General features: G+C 32.8%; 1 protein-coding gene across 1 annotated transcript in view; it reads left to right on the plus strand.

Moving 5' to 3' along the window:
• LOC132549455 (centrosomal protein of 89 kDa-like) overlaps positions 1 to 8,131 on the plus strand; it is a 29,523-nt gene extending 21,392 nt beyond the window's left edge. The window contains exons 14-26 of the mRNA XM_060213399.1: positions 271 to 354; positions 758 to 870; positions 1,527 to 1,642; positions 2,626 to 2,806; positions 3,047 to 3,110; positions 3,444 to 3,547; positions 3,762 to 3,861; positions 4,048 to 4,089; positions 4,540 to 4,569; positions 6,054 to 6,143; positions 6,486 to 6,532; positions 7,500 to 7,622; positions 7,816 to 8,131. Coding sequence (XP_060069382.1) covers positions 271 to 354; positions 758 to 870; positions 1,527 to 1,642; positions 2,626 to 2,806; positions 3,047 to 3,110; positions 3,444 to 3,547; positions 3,762 to 3,861; positions 4,048 to 4,089; positions 4,540 to 4,569; positions 6,054 to 6,143; positions 6,486 to 6,532; positions 7,500 to 7,622; positions 7,816 to 7,993 — 1,272 coding nt within the window. The 3' untranslated portion in view covers positions 7,994 to 8,131. The remainder of the gene's footprint in view (positions 1 to 270; positions 355 to 757; positions 871 to 1,526; positions 1,643 to 2,625; positions 2,807 to 3,046; positions 3,111 to 3,443; positions 3,548 to 3,761; positions 3,862 to 4,047; positions 4,090 to 4,539; positions 4,570 to 6,053; positions 6,144 to 6,485; positions 6,533 to 7,499; positions 7,623 to 7,815) is intronic.
• The last annotated feature ends 6,477 nt before the right edge of the window (positions 8,132 to 14,608 follow it).

Below are 14,608 nucleotides of genomic sequence, written 5' to 3' on the forward strand. Positions count from 1 at the left end.
AAAATAAGACTCAAAATTTATCAATTTGATCTCTAGCAACAAATCTTCAGCTGTGAAATGATGAATAATGTTTCCAATAATTGTTTGATTTATATTTGAAAATTTTGATCTATCACTGCTTAACTGTCACCTGTTTTAGACAGCCTGAGACAGATTATCAACAAGTCTCATATTTCAATAATGCTTGCTTTAACAGCTTAACATTCCAATATTTTTGTACTATAGTCACCAAAAATTTGAAAATCTAACTAGTGAATTGACTTTTTCCAGATAAATGTGCAGTATTTGTCTCCGCTGTTCCTGGCTTATGATGACAGGCTCCGGGAGAAGGATAATGTTGTGAAGCACTACCAGGTAAAAATGACTCCGATTTCATCATCTCGGGTATAACTGTAAAATGACTGCGATTTCATCATCTCGGGTATAACTGTAAAATGACTGCGATTTCATCATCTCAGTTATAACTGTAAAATGACTCCGATTTCATCATCTCGGGTATAACTGTAAAATGACTCCGATTTCATCATCTCGGGTATAACTGTAAAATGACTCCGATTTCATCATCTCGGGTATAACTGTAAAATGACTCCGATTTCATCATCTCGGGTATAACTGTAAAATGACTCCGATTTCATCATCTCAGGTATAACTGTGCAGGCATAGAATACTATATGTATCCACATCTACTGTAGATTTCATTTAACAAAAGCTTGGATCTGTTGTTGATTTGGTATGTGATTAATTTGTATGTTTACAGGGAGAACTAGAAAAATTACGCATTCAAGCTGAAGATATCATTATAGAAAACCAACAACTACACAAAAAACTAGACCACGCAGTCAAACGCGGCCCCATCGACGTCACGGAATGGTAAGGCAGTAATCTGATCTATAGTGATCGTGTATGTGACTAGCAATAACATCAAGCTATTATAGGTTGAATGAATACATGTACGATCAGATGGTTATTCTGATGGAAAACAGAATCCTGTAAAGGGTGAGAGAAATTTGGAAACCAACATAATGTTAAGGATGGGAGAAATTAGGGAAAAACAATTATGTGAAGAGTTGGAGAAATTGGGAAACTACCATAATGTAAAGGATGGGAGAAATTAGGAAAACACAATCATTTGGAGGGTTGGAGAAATTGGGAAACCACCATAATGTGAAGGATGGGAGAAATTAGGAAAACACAATCATGTGGAGTGTTGGAGAAATTGGGAAACCACAATAATGTGAAGGATGGGAGAAATTAGGAAAATACAATCATGTGGAGGGTGGGAGAAATTGGGAAACCACCATAATGTGAAGGATGGGAGAAATTAGGAAAACACAATCATGTGGAGGGTGGGAGAAATTAGGAAACCACTTTAATGTGAAGGGTGGGAGAAATTTGGAAAAACCAATTTTGTGAAGGATGGGAGAAATTTATTAACAAAGCTTTTTTGTACCAGAGTTTCTGATCATTGTCTGGTTTCTTTACATATGAAAACATGCACTCTAACATCTATTCAATATTTGTTTTAGGGACCAGCTCAAAGATAATGCCAAACTTGTACTGGAGGAAAATCAGAACCTGCTGGAACAAATAGAGGTGAAAGACCAGAAGGCACGAGACATGCATCAGGCTCATGTTCGTGAAGGTAACACATAGAAGGAATCCTAACACATTATGTAGGCACGAGACATGCATCAGGCTCATGTACGAGAAGGAAGTGTGTAAAAGGAATCCTAACACATTATGTCGGCACGAGACATGCATCAGGCTCATGTATGAGAAGGTAACACATAAAAGGAATCCTAACACATTATGTCGGCATGAGACATGCATCAGGCTCATGTTCGTGAAGGTAACACATAAAAAATCCAAACACATTATGTAGGCACGAGATTTTCATCAGGCTCATGTACGAGAAGGAAGTGTGTAAAAGGAATCCTAACACATTATGTCGGCACGAGACATGCATCAGGCTCATGTTTGTGAAGGTAATGCATAAAAGGAATCCTAACACATTATGTAGGCACGAGACATGCATGTACGAGAAGGAAGTGTGTAAAAGGAATCCTAACACATTATGTAGGCACAAGACATGCATCAGGCTCATGTTGGTGAAGGTAATGCATAAAAGGAATCCTAACACATTATGTAGAAACTAATAGTTGTCAGATGACTGTAATGCGAGTCAGTATGTAGAGTTTTAAGGCCAGACTAATCCCAAGGACAACTAGTAGAAGGTAAGGAAACAGGATTTGGATGTTAACAGTAAAACATCCAACGATACTAGGTAGCTTACATCAGTACTGGTTTTCAAGGTCAAAGGTAAAAAGATCATGATTGGCCAAGATTAAAGTGAAAAGGATTGTGAGTTGCTAAGGTCAAAGGTATAAAATTGATTTGGTAAGGTCAAAGGCAAAATGATTGTATTGGCCAAGGGCAAATGTGCTCTTTTATCACAATAAAGAATGAAGTCAATTTTCTTTTTAGATGAAAGGCTGGAAAACTGTTATCCATGTCTTTTTTATATATAAAAGAATGTGAAGCCCACTGTCTTAATGGTATCAAAAATGAAAGTTTTAAATGTGTTGTTAAATTTTTAATGGTGACTTTTCTTGGATTTCCTTACAGTGTCAAAGTTATCAAAACAGCTGGTGCTAATTAAAGCTGAGAAGACAGAAATTGACCAGGAGATGGAGGATCTACGTAAAAAGTACAAAGACACGAAAAACAAGTTGGATGCCTTGATGCTAGAAACCCCAGACAAGTCTACAACACAGGACTACATCAACAGTATAGCAGATCTCAAAAAGTAAGCACCACATTCTGGCTGTCATAGATTAAGATTTCAGATTATAATCTTTCTCTTTTTAGGCTCCTTATTTTCAAGACCTCAATTTAACAAAACAAATTAAAGATATATATGTATATTCAAAACATAAATGGTAGTTAGATATGTTGATTCCAAACAATGATATGATAGCTAAATGTTAAGTTGTGTGTCAAGTACTTAAAGCTGTGAGGTGTAAAAATGTTTTTACTTTGTTCATAGGAGTATGGTGGAGAAAGAGGAAGCTCACAAAGATGAAATGGACAGTCTTAAAATAAAACTACAGGTAAAGAACCAATTAACAAACAAAAAACTGACCTCAAAAACACTGACCACAATAAATTATATATCATAGAAAAAGATGACAACAGAGTTAAATTATATCAGTAAAACTCCACCATATAGCAATTCTGTGCTGTTATACTTTTATCTTTAAAACACTGCACTTAGCATTATTGTGTTTTACAAACTTGTACCCATTGTGAACATATAACTTTAGTTTTGGGTCATTTTATTATTTTGCCTTATTTTTAGTTCACAATGATAAGATATTTCCTACAACACAAATTTTTGGTCTTGTTTCTTCGTTGACATGTTTTGCTTTGAAAAATTTCTTCAGGCTGTACAGGGTGAGAGGAAAGCACAAAGTGGCAGATATGTGGAGCTGGCAGCAGAAAATAAACGACTACAGGCTGAAATGAAGGCTATGCAAAAAGCTGTTCGGTAATTAGAGAAGTATTAATTTGATTTGAGAACATAAAATTACAGGCCCTTTGTGCTGGTTTATCAACGTTTGTAAAAAAAAAGTTTCAGTGAATATATATATATATATACCAAAGTGTAACCTGGAGATTCAGAAATTAAGAAATTATCTTAATATACAAATTTTTTTTCTTTTTAAAAAAATTGATTGTTTGTACATTTATATTATTCATAGGAAAGCTCAGTCCAAAATCATGTACCTACAGAAGGCAGTGGAGCAATCTGAGAATAAAGAGTACACCGTACAGGAACAACTGGCTAATATCATACGAGTGGTGAGTGTTTACACTGTACAGTAATAACTATTTTTTTGTTGAATAAACTTTGCCTTGATATGGATATCATTAATATTGACAAGAAACACTCAAAAGCCCTGCTATATATACCTATTCAAATTCAGGTTTTTTTCAAAGACTAAAATTTTGTAAAAATACTGTAACTATAGCTGTTTTTGTTAACAGGCTGAGAAAGCAGCTCAGGAGAGAGACACCTACGCTAAAGTGGTAAGTGATAGGAGAGAATTAATTCTATATAGCAGATGTAATATGTTTTAATATCTTACCAGGAGAATATTTACCAAATTCTTTTGTCGTCCGATAAATGATCTACACAACTGATGATAGGGTTCATCGACGATGGAAATGATGCAGATGTTCATTGTATATATTGGTCAGTAACAAGCTGTATCAGCAGCATAAACAGTGCCCTCATTACAGTATCCATACAGGAATCTTACAGTTTAGACTTTCGTGGAATCTCATTATAATATGCCTTTGATGACAACAAATTTGTCATAGTTACGTATCAGAGACTGTGAAGGAACTTTAGTGTCTGGCTGTGTCTCTTCGACACCTTTGTTATTACACTTGTCATTAAGCATCACTAACATATACCAAGCATGAAATTTTAAGTAAAAAGTCAAGATTACGTTTAAAGATGTCCTGTTTTTTCAGCTGGTGATGAGAATGATATACAGGGACAATGTAAGGATATCACAGATACATTTCAAAAATCGATGTTGTCATATTTTTGTGAAGTTTTATCTCTCTGTAATTCTATGAATATTGATTTGATAAAATTTTATAATTTAAATTATTTTTTTTTTCAATCCTAGCTTCTGTCGTCCCTTCATGAAAGTTTTAAGATCCAGTAGACTAGTTTAGAAGCTCCATCTCCTGAAGTCAAACCCATTATGAGGACAAACCTGATAGTGAAAATGATGCTTTCATGCTTTAGAATAGCTCAGTTCAATATCTAATTTGTTTGCTGTATTTATGGCCCTTTGAACAGTTAGGATAATTTCCAGATGGAAAAACCCTCTAGTAGTCTTTAAGTCTCAAGGTCCTCGATTAAATTGATGTTCTTTTTATAACTTGCACACAAGTTGTTCAACCAACCTCAGAGAGTCTTTAAGTCTCAAGGTCTTTGATTAAATTCATAACTTGCACACAAGTTGTTCACCCAAGTGTATGCACCAACCTTAAGGACTCTCAAGTTTCTGGTCCTATTGTATTGTCTGTGTTCACCTATATATTTATCATTTGCACCAACAAAATTCACTTGCTCTACATGTAACACATTGTTCTACCATTACACAGAGTACTATCTATGATCAAGGACTAGTGTTCATGCTGTCCTTACATTACAGGACATGAATAATCATGTTTCATTGACCAATCAAAGGATAGGTAGGAATATGTACATTGAAACGAAATTTGCAGATGTGGGATTAGGTAATTTAAATATTCAAGATCAGAAATAAACAGAAACTCATTGTAATTCATTATTACACTAACTAAAATCTTCAAAAGAAGACGAATGACAATAAATAGGTACAATGTTTGGCTTTCATTTTGAACATGACCACACAATAAATAGGTACAATGTTTGGCTTTCATTTTTGACCACACTACAAGAAATGAGAAAAGATGTATTGGACATTGTATTTAAGTGTATGCCATGTAGGTAACAGTATTTCTTTTAAATAAATATAGATATATATTGTTACATTAGGGAGTCTATTTAGGTACTATTTTAGGATTTGTATTATATTTCTTTTCCTCGATCCTCATGATTTCTTAACATTTATATTCCATATCAGAATTGGATGTTGTGTATTTATCATGGATGACCTTTTTTTCTCTTTCCTCACCCTAGCCCCCCTCTCCCTGTAGGTCCCCTTCCCTTGCCCTTAAGTTCTACATCCCTCCCCAGTTCTTCTATTGCTCTTTGGAAATCAAAAAACAAAACAAAAACAAAAAAATTGTGACCTACATTTACTGTATCTCGAGAGACCTGTTTATATTTTGCTAATTAAAGACAAAAGACGAGTAATTTATGCAATATCTAAAACAATAAAAGTTTCTTTCGAAGTTGTTTTTGTTCTGATTGAAGTGTTACTGGTATATCTAAAATGTTACGATCAACAGAAATATGATTTGGATTTTTAACAAATTTAATGTTGCAGGCAAGAGAGCAGGAAAACGAGACAAAAAAGGCTGTAAATAGACTACTGAGTGGTAACGTGACCAAGGGTAAAATGGAGGAGAAGTTAAAGGTCAGTGTCTGTGGTGTCTTGTTTTTGACTAGTGTATAGCCACAATCTTAATCAAGTCTATGATAAAGCCACAATCTTATGGACTTTTTGCCTGACATTTACTTATTGTAAGACATGGGCTTATTGTGAGACATGGACTTATTGTCATATATGGACTTATTGTAAAACATGGACATCGTCAGACATGGACTTATTGTCAAACACAGGCTTATTGTCATACATTGACAAATGGCTAGACATGGGCTTATTGTCAGACATGGTCTTATTGCCATACATGAGCTTATTGTCAGAACCGTCAAGTGATTGAATTTCTGAATTGAAATTCTGTATATTCTGTTACAGTTATATAAGATGAAGGCTGCTGCTAAGCTGAACACAGTTGCAGGAAGGTGAGTTGATGAAACATTCAAGAATGTTGGCCAGGACCTCAAAAGTCAAAAGTTTACTTATCCCAGTGGTTAGAAAATATATTCCAATATGAATGACACGAAATTAGAAACATTTTTTATTATTTCACAGCTGTAGGTTTGTTGAAACAGGTCAGATTGATAGTTTTAGTGCCAGTTTTGCTCTGAAATTCCATATTTTTGTCTGTGGTAACAATTCAAATTTTGCACTCACCACTGGTTAACTCGAACCATGCTTTGAACAACTGGGGCCAGATGTTAATCTAGTTTCTATATGCCCTTAGATATTTTGACCTTTCAGCAGGTGAGAAAAGATAGGAATGTGAGTAGAATGGGTAAATCAATGAGTGACAGTATATAGCAGTAGATTAAAGGAAGGATAGAAATAGAGTTAATTGTTCTGTTGTTTCTATGATAAAACACTACATTTTAGGTTTCCAAGCTTCTGTTCTTATTGGCTTATCATGACCACACTGTATTTGGTTGATTGTGCGGAGAGGGCACATAGCATTGCTTTTCAGCTTTGTTGGTCGAAAGTTCGCAAAACCTCTTACTAAAGATAGAATAACAATAATATTTCAGTTTCCATATTATAGCTTCTGTTCCTTTGGGTAATTTATGCCCATATTTGGTACACATTTTGTTTGTGTGAAAGGGTTCTAAGGGATTGCTCTTCATGTCCTTGGGTCAACGGTCATGTGATCTGTTGTAGAAGATAACATTTGAAGTTCCTTGTGTTTTTTTTTACTTGGAGATTACATATTTGATTCTAATGAATCTTTGCTTAAACACATTATATATTGGTGTGGACTGCAGATTTGTAGAATGTGTTTATCAAAATGAAAATATTTCATTTAGTGTTGGAGAAGGAAGAGAATTCCTTCCTGTGATTGTCGACAATAAAAATATCTTGTATAATCTACTGCTAAATGAGTAAAATTGTTTTCAGATTAAAAGAGCAAGATGTTAACTTCAGTAACCAGAAGAAGGAGTATGAGAGAGAAATCAACCATCTCAGACTGTTGGTGTCAGAGAAAGAAAAAATCATAAACAACATTGCGGACGATAAGAAGTAAGTGTGACTATCGAACCCTGGTAACTTGTTTACCTATCAGAATAATCAGGAGTAAAATTATTGTAATGTTTCCACTAATTATTATTTTTATTTCTTTATGTTTTACATTGATTGATATAAAGATTCTTGAAATATAAATGTGACAAGGTTTCAAAAGGAAGAAAATTTATGCAATATGTGTATATTGCAGAGATGTTGAAGAGGAATTAGAGGTCATGTGGAGGTCAGCCAACACAGAAAATGAACGCATGAAAGAGGTTCTGCGACACAGTATGAAAAAGTTACGGAAACATGAAGGGCTGTCAGAGGCCATGGAGAGTAGTGAAAAGAAGGAACTCCTGTACGTGTCTTCTGATGGAGAGGACTAGGAGGAGTTGTCTCCCTTATCTCTGGTGTTATGACATATTACTACTTATCAGTTCTCCTGGCCATAATGTCTGTCACAATGTCACCTAATTTATTAAGTTGAAAATCAGCTTTGATTAATTTGCAGAGAGAAGTTAAGTGTTAAGAGTGATAATTTGATTATCAAAAAATAATTTTAAAAAATATTGAGGAAGATATATTGATAGAAATTTTCATTCACAGACTACAAGTAAAAAGATTTAAAAATAAATACCTGATTACTAGTAAAATGAGAGCTTTGGAAATTATAGAATCCTCAACTTTATGGCTTTGTGACTTGAATGTTATTTTTCCGTCCACAAAATATGCACTAGTCTTTAATTATATGTAGATTACTAACAAATATGAGAAGTTCAGTCAGTGTTTTATTATATATCTTTTAAACAGAAAGTAGTTAGAAAGGCTTATATTATATTAGCAAACCAATTTATGGTATGTTAACTTGGCTGTGACACAATTGCCATGAAATAACAGATTTATGATGTTGGAAAGGAAAAAATCTTTGACACAAATTCTTATTTCCTAAAAAGGTGTTTCATGATTATTATGGCTATGACTTAAATGTAACACACTTCTGCATGCTTTTAATCGTCCACATTTGCCATATGGCATCATTATTACAAAAAGTTATAACATATTTATGTTTTCTCATTTCGCTTTTCGATGAAAATATCTGTTTGGATGTTTTTCACTACTGAGAAGACAATTTTGTATATGTTTGTTTTAAATTGTTTTTCCTCATAAAAAAAACTCATGAAAAATGAGATAAGTAATTTCAAAACAACAGCAAAATATGTACTGCCAAAATATTCAGTGTTTTTACATTGTAGTTGTGTGATAGTTTGATCAGGTGTTCAGAATTCTGTATACAGAGTGATGTGTTTCTCCTCTGTTTTTACATTCATGTATCATGATACAGTTCAGCAGGACAATGTGTCATTCACTGCACATGAAAACACTGAATGATTTAAGTTATCGCAGCTTGTAGAAATATTTTTTCCTTCAAATGACTGCTGATCATTCAGATTACTGTGAATAGATAAACTTATGTACCATAATCTGAAATCTCTTTTATAGACTTGCTCAAGGTATTTTACTGAGAGCTGGTCTTTCTGTGTATATGTGACCAGGATGTGTACAGTCAAACCTCTTTATCTCAAACTCAGCGGGACCATGGGAAATCTTTGAAATAACCGTGTATGCCATTTATGTGAGAGCGAATGTTTTGTGTAAAGTTGAAATGCTTCAAATTAAATGCCGTCTTTGGATTATATGGGTTTGAAACAGGGAGGTTCAACTGTATAGAATAAGATTATTTTTTGTGCAGCTTTTTGTTTTTACGTTTGATCATATACACAGATTTATGGTGGTTGTGCAAGAGATTAACGCCACGAAAAAAATATGCAAGATTCATATTAACTGTCATATTGTCATTTTGATTAAACTATTATCAGGCAGCGATCTTTATGATAAATTAAATTGACGATGTAATGAAACGCAAATTACATAAATCCATGCAAACATCAGAAATGTGGCATAGTTCTAATTAGCAATAATTGATAGCAATAGATGGTATCATTTGATCAAATACATATTTCAAAAAATAATTTGATTTCAATTATTTCACAAAATAGTTTTTTTGTTCCTCTAGTTACCATTTAATATTCCAAATAGCTTGTTGATGCAGACAATACACATGGATTGGGAGAAATCCATAGGCATCACATCGATGTCATGATTCGTTGTCATTTAATTTTTCATCATTTCATTAAAAATTAAATGGTGCAAGAATAAATAAACTTTGTCAAAATGTGTATTTTTGTAAAATAAAATTGAATTTTGATGAACAGGACAATTTAGTTAATGATAAATGATCAGGATAGTATTTATGGGTAGAGTTAGAGGTAGTTAATTTTAGTTTTTGGTTTTTTCTGGCGATGTTGAAAACCATATGTGGGCATCAAAACTACAATGTTTAAATATTGCTTTTACAAATATTCTGAAGGCAAAATTGAATCTCCATACAACCAGTGATGTGGACACTTAAACTTCAAGTCTGAATATAACATGGAACCATTTTCAACTTAAGCGTCCATAGTGTTTGGCTGTTGGAAAAAAATAAAATGATTGCACATCATCCCAGAATTCAAAACAAGCACTGTCTGATGACAATATTGAATGCTGGAATGCTCTTACCAAAAAAGGGATGGAGACATTCAGTTGTATGAAATACAGTTACAAGATAACTATGTGTTCATGATCTATATAAATGACACTAGAGAAAACTATTAACTTGTATGTACATACTAAGATACATGGAAGTAATTGTTACTTGCAGTAGACTTAAATTCATTTGCCAAAATTGTAATTTTTAATTTTTTCATACTACATACTTTATGAGAATTTATCTTACAGTTTTAAAAGCTTTTACATTATCGTTTTTTAACTGATTATTTTAAAAATATATTCACAGTGCTATACTTAGAACCAAAAACACCTCTACCATGCAAGGCTTGAATTGACAAATTTCATGGTTAGTGATGTCTTCGGCATTGGTTGAAGAAGCAAAATATTTGTAATAGAGAAATTACCCATTAAACAATGGATAAATTGTTGAAAGATTAAAAAAAATTGTGGAAAAATGAAATTTAAGAGAGGAAAAATGAAATTTAAGAGAGGAAAAATGAAATTTAAAATAGAATAAAGTATATGTATATTTAAGGACATTTTCTAAGTGAAGTTTTGGTCGATGCCTGGGCATGGTACATTAACAAGTACGATGTATACATTGTAAACGATAATTTTTTTTAAAATCATACATGTCATTTGTGAGTATGAGGTAAAATGGACATTTATCATGACATCATATAGGATTAGACGCGTATCTCATTGATTTGAAGTGAAAGAATTTCTTGAATTCAAAAATTTCATGATTTAAAGATTTCAGAAATGAACATATCCCATACCAAATTGGTGTAACATGTAAATATTTTAAACAGCAGTAAAAGCAAGTTGTGGATCGATGGATTATTTTACGTAAAATGTAAGGAATACAATTATCTTTTGTCAGATAATCTGTAAGTTACGGATTTTATTATTTAATAGTTGTCTGTTACACGTGTTGTATATAGATATATCTCTATTACGTTGTACTTTGTCGGTGCTTCACTTTGAATCTAATTCTTGTTTGTTCAATTTAATTTCTCTGTTGCTATAATCCTTATTTATGTAATAATTATAATATTGTGATAGAATAGTTTCATTTTGTTTAAATTTGGTAATTTTTCAAATTTCCTTATATTCCTTAGTGTATTGTTTATGCATGTGTTCTTGTTATCTCTTAAGTATTGTGTTTATGGTGTTTTATGTGTAATTTTATAGAAGAGCTCCGTCCATTTATCTGTTAATTATCTGATTAAGAAATACTAATCCATGGTACATGGCAGGTACAACTTGTTAAATTTTCAGCTTCCAACCGGAGAGATCTGTTACAAATAAGATTATTTTCATTTGTGTTTACTTGGTTTTTACTGAAATTGAAATTGAAAATTTGCTTTCTTAATACCGCTGATGATGATTAAGTTTCCTTTCAAATACAAAACTTTTCTAAATTGTTGTCAGGAGTTAAAATTCAAATTTCGGCAAGCACAAATTTTCATTTCATAGTAAATAATGTCACATAATGGTGTAGTTTTCACATTAAGAGGTTTGCTAGTAGATATTTATTATGTTGGTATGTGAATATGTGCAATCATTATTTCACTTAGTGTGAACGAGGTAGTGGAAGGTCTTTAGGGTAGAGGTGGGGTTATAAGTTTAACTTGAAATTGCTGGACTAATCAGAATATTATTCAATACAATCTTAATTCTGTTTTGTTAATACTTGGGTGACAAAAAAAATAATTTATGTCTTAAATTTATGGGTACAATAGATTTATTGATCAACTTTTACACCTGTTTTTTTTCTGAATAGAAATCTGATGTTTGAGTGAGAGAAATTGGTGGCTATGAATATGAGGTATCACAGTGTGTTTCTCAGAGGCTAATAGTTAACTTTTGGTTTGTGAAAATGTTCAATTATTGATAAAACAAAAAAATTGACAAAAATCATTGAATGAATTAATCATCAATAATTTTTATTCATTTTTTTTTCTGAATAGAAATCTGATGTTTGAGTGAGAGAAATCGGTGGCTATGAATATGAGGAATCGCAGTGTGTATGTTTCTGGTGAAATTTGACAAAAATCGTTGAATGAATTTATCATCAATAAAATCAGTTTTATTCAAACATTGTCTTAGTTTTGTTTCCTGGATGCAGGCCCTTGTTCAGAGATTAGCTAATAGTTAACTTTTGGTTTGTGAAAATGTTCAATTATTGATAAAACAAAATCAAGAACATTTTTAATACACATTGTCCTTATCAGTAAAGAATGACCTGATATCCCAAGTACCAAGTTCCTGCCAAAGCTTTTCCTTTGATGTAAGGCAAAGGTCAAAATGTAGGACAAAGTGACGTACTTCTGGTACACGACACACTGTCAAGTCGAACCTGTATACATACTAAGTATAAGAATAAAGTTCACATAATTAACAGTGTTGAAGATCGGGCCCACACAAAATTTTTCATAGATGTAGGTCAAAGGTTAAAATGTTGGGTAGAGATTTTGAGAAGTGATTTTTTGATCAGGTGTGTTAGTTTGTAGATATGAATCTGAAGTTGGTTCCCTTTTTCTGAAACTAAGCATCGCTGAGCAAGGACAATTCTTTTCGTTTCAGTGAAACATGTCCCATCTTATTATTTGTTAGAGGTCGTGCCTCGATAGGTCAACATGTCACTGTAAAGTAGGATATAGCCTTAAGTCTACATGTAACTATATGGTAGGATATAGCCTTAAGTCTACATATCACTGTAAAGTAGGATATAGCCTTAAGTCTACATGTCACTGTAAAGTAGGATATAGCCTTAAGTCTACATGTAACTATAAGGTAGGATATAGCCTTAAGTCTACATGTAACTGTAAAGTAGGATATAGCCTTAAGTCTACATGTCACTGTAAAGTAGGATATAGCCTTAAGTCTACATGTAACTATAAGGTAGGATACAGCCTTAAGTCTACATGTCACTGTAAAGTAGGATATAGCCTTAAGTCTACATGTAACAATAAGGTAGGATATAGCGGTAAGTCTATATGTCGCTAAGGTAAGATATAGCTATAAGTCTTATGTGTCGCTAAGGTAGGATATAACTAAGTCTATGTGTTTCGCTAAGGTAGGATATAGCTATAAGTCTATGTGTTGCTAAGGTAGGGTATAGCTGTAAGTCTATGTGTTTCGCTAAGGTAGGATATAGCCTGAAGTCCACATGTAACTATAAGGTTATAGCTATCAGTCTACATGTTGAGGAACATAGGAAATAGCTGTAAGTGTACATGCCTATGGTAAAGTCATGCTGGTAAGTCTTAATATTACAGCAACTTTTAAAGGGCGATATGATGTAGGATAGTCACAATTGTAAAAAAAAATTCGAGTTCAAGGATACCTGGTAACTGTTAAAAATAGATGTTTCATTGTGGTAAAAATTCTGCATTGGCTACAGATTTGGTGTACAGAGAATTTCAGCTTTTAAACAGTTGTGTTCTTGGCTTTCTAGACTGTCATTGGTTGACCATGCCTGATGACACACGTCAAGTAAATAGCTGACTTTGTGCAAACATTACAACTAAATATCAAATTGCAGACATCTCCATCCTGATAAAAAAAAGCACAAACTAAACTGAAAATACAAGTCAACTGGAACAACATATGATCTTGTCCTCTATCTTTCTGTTCAAAATCATCATCCAGCTTTGAGAAAATGAAAGCAACCAACCAGAGTTTTGAAATTTTGGAAGTTCAAGGGCCATAACTCTGGAAAAATAATCTTACTGAAACTAATTGAAAACTTACCAGCATTTTCCCCATATACCAAGTATTTATGGAATTCCACTTCTATATCATGATTCATCAAAGGGTAAAATAAAGGATATGGAATCATGACAAATGAGGATACGAGCCAACAGCAACGCCCAACAACTTAACCAGCCAACAACTTTAACGTCCAACAACTTTAAAGTCAGTAGGGGTCATAAAAACACAAATCAATATTATCTAGAAAATATGGTAAATTTATTTCATCTTTGTGTATAAAATTACATGTTTGTTACATAAATGAAAAGTATATTACATGTTATCATGAATATAATTACAGATGAGGTGTTGATTTGATCCAAAGTTCTGATATAAAGGAAGTGTCTCACCTATATAATGTATCCATTTATTATCAGAATTTTACTCTATTGATCTCTAAAAAAGATTGTGTTACCATCACTGATATCTACTGGTTTTGTAGCGTACAGTAAAATCACTTTTAAATATTTACAAATATTTTAATGAACGTAGAATATATAACTTCAAATATACCTAAATTTTTTTAACTTTGCCTGAACATCCGAATTCACTGAAGCATGAATACATGAATTTCAGAAATTACATCTCTAAAAAAACTATCCAAGAATGATAGCAAATTTTAAACAACTTAG

Source organism: Ylistrum balloti, unplaced genomic scaffold (assembly GCF_031769215.1).
Source record: "Ylistrum balloti isolate Yb309-2 unplaced genomic scaffold, AGI_CSIRO_Ybal_v1 Utg370058, whole genome shotgun sequence".
NCBI lineage: Eukaryota > Metazoa > Mollusca > Bivalvia > Pectinida > Pectinidae > Ylistrum > Ylistrum balloti.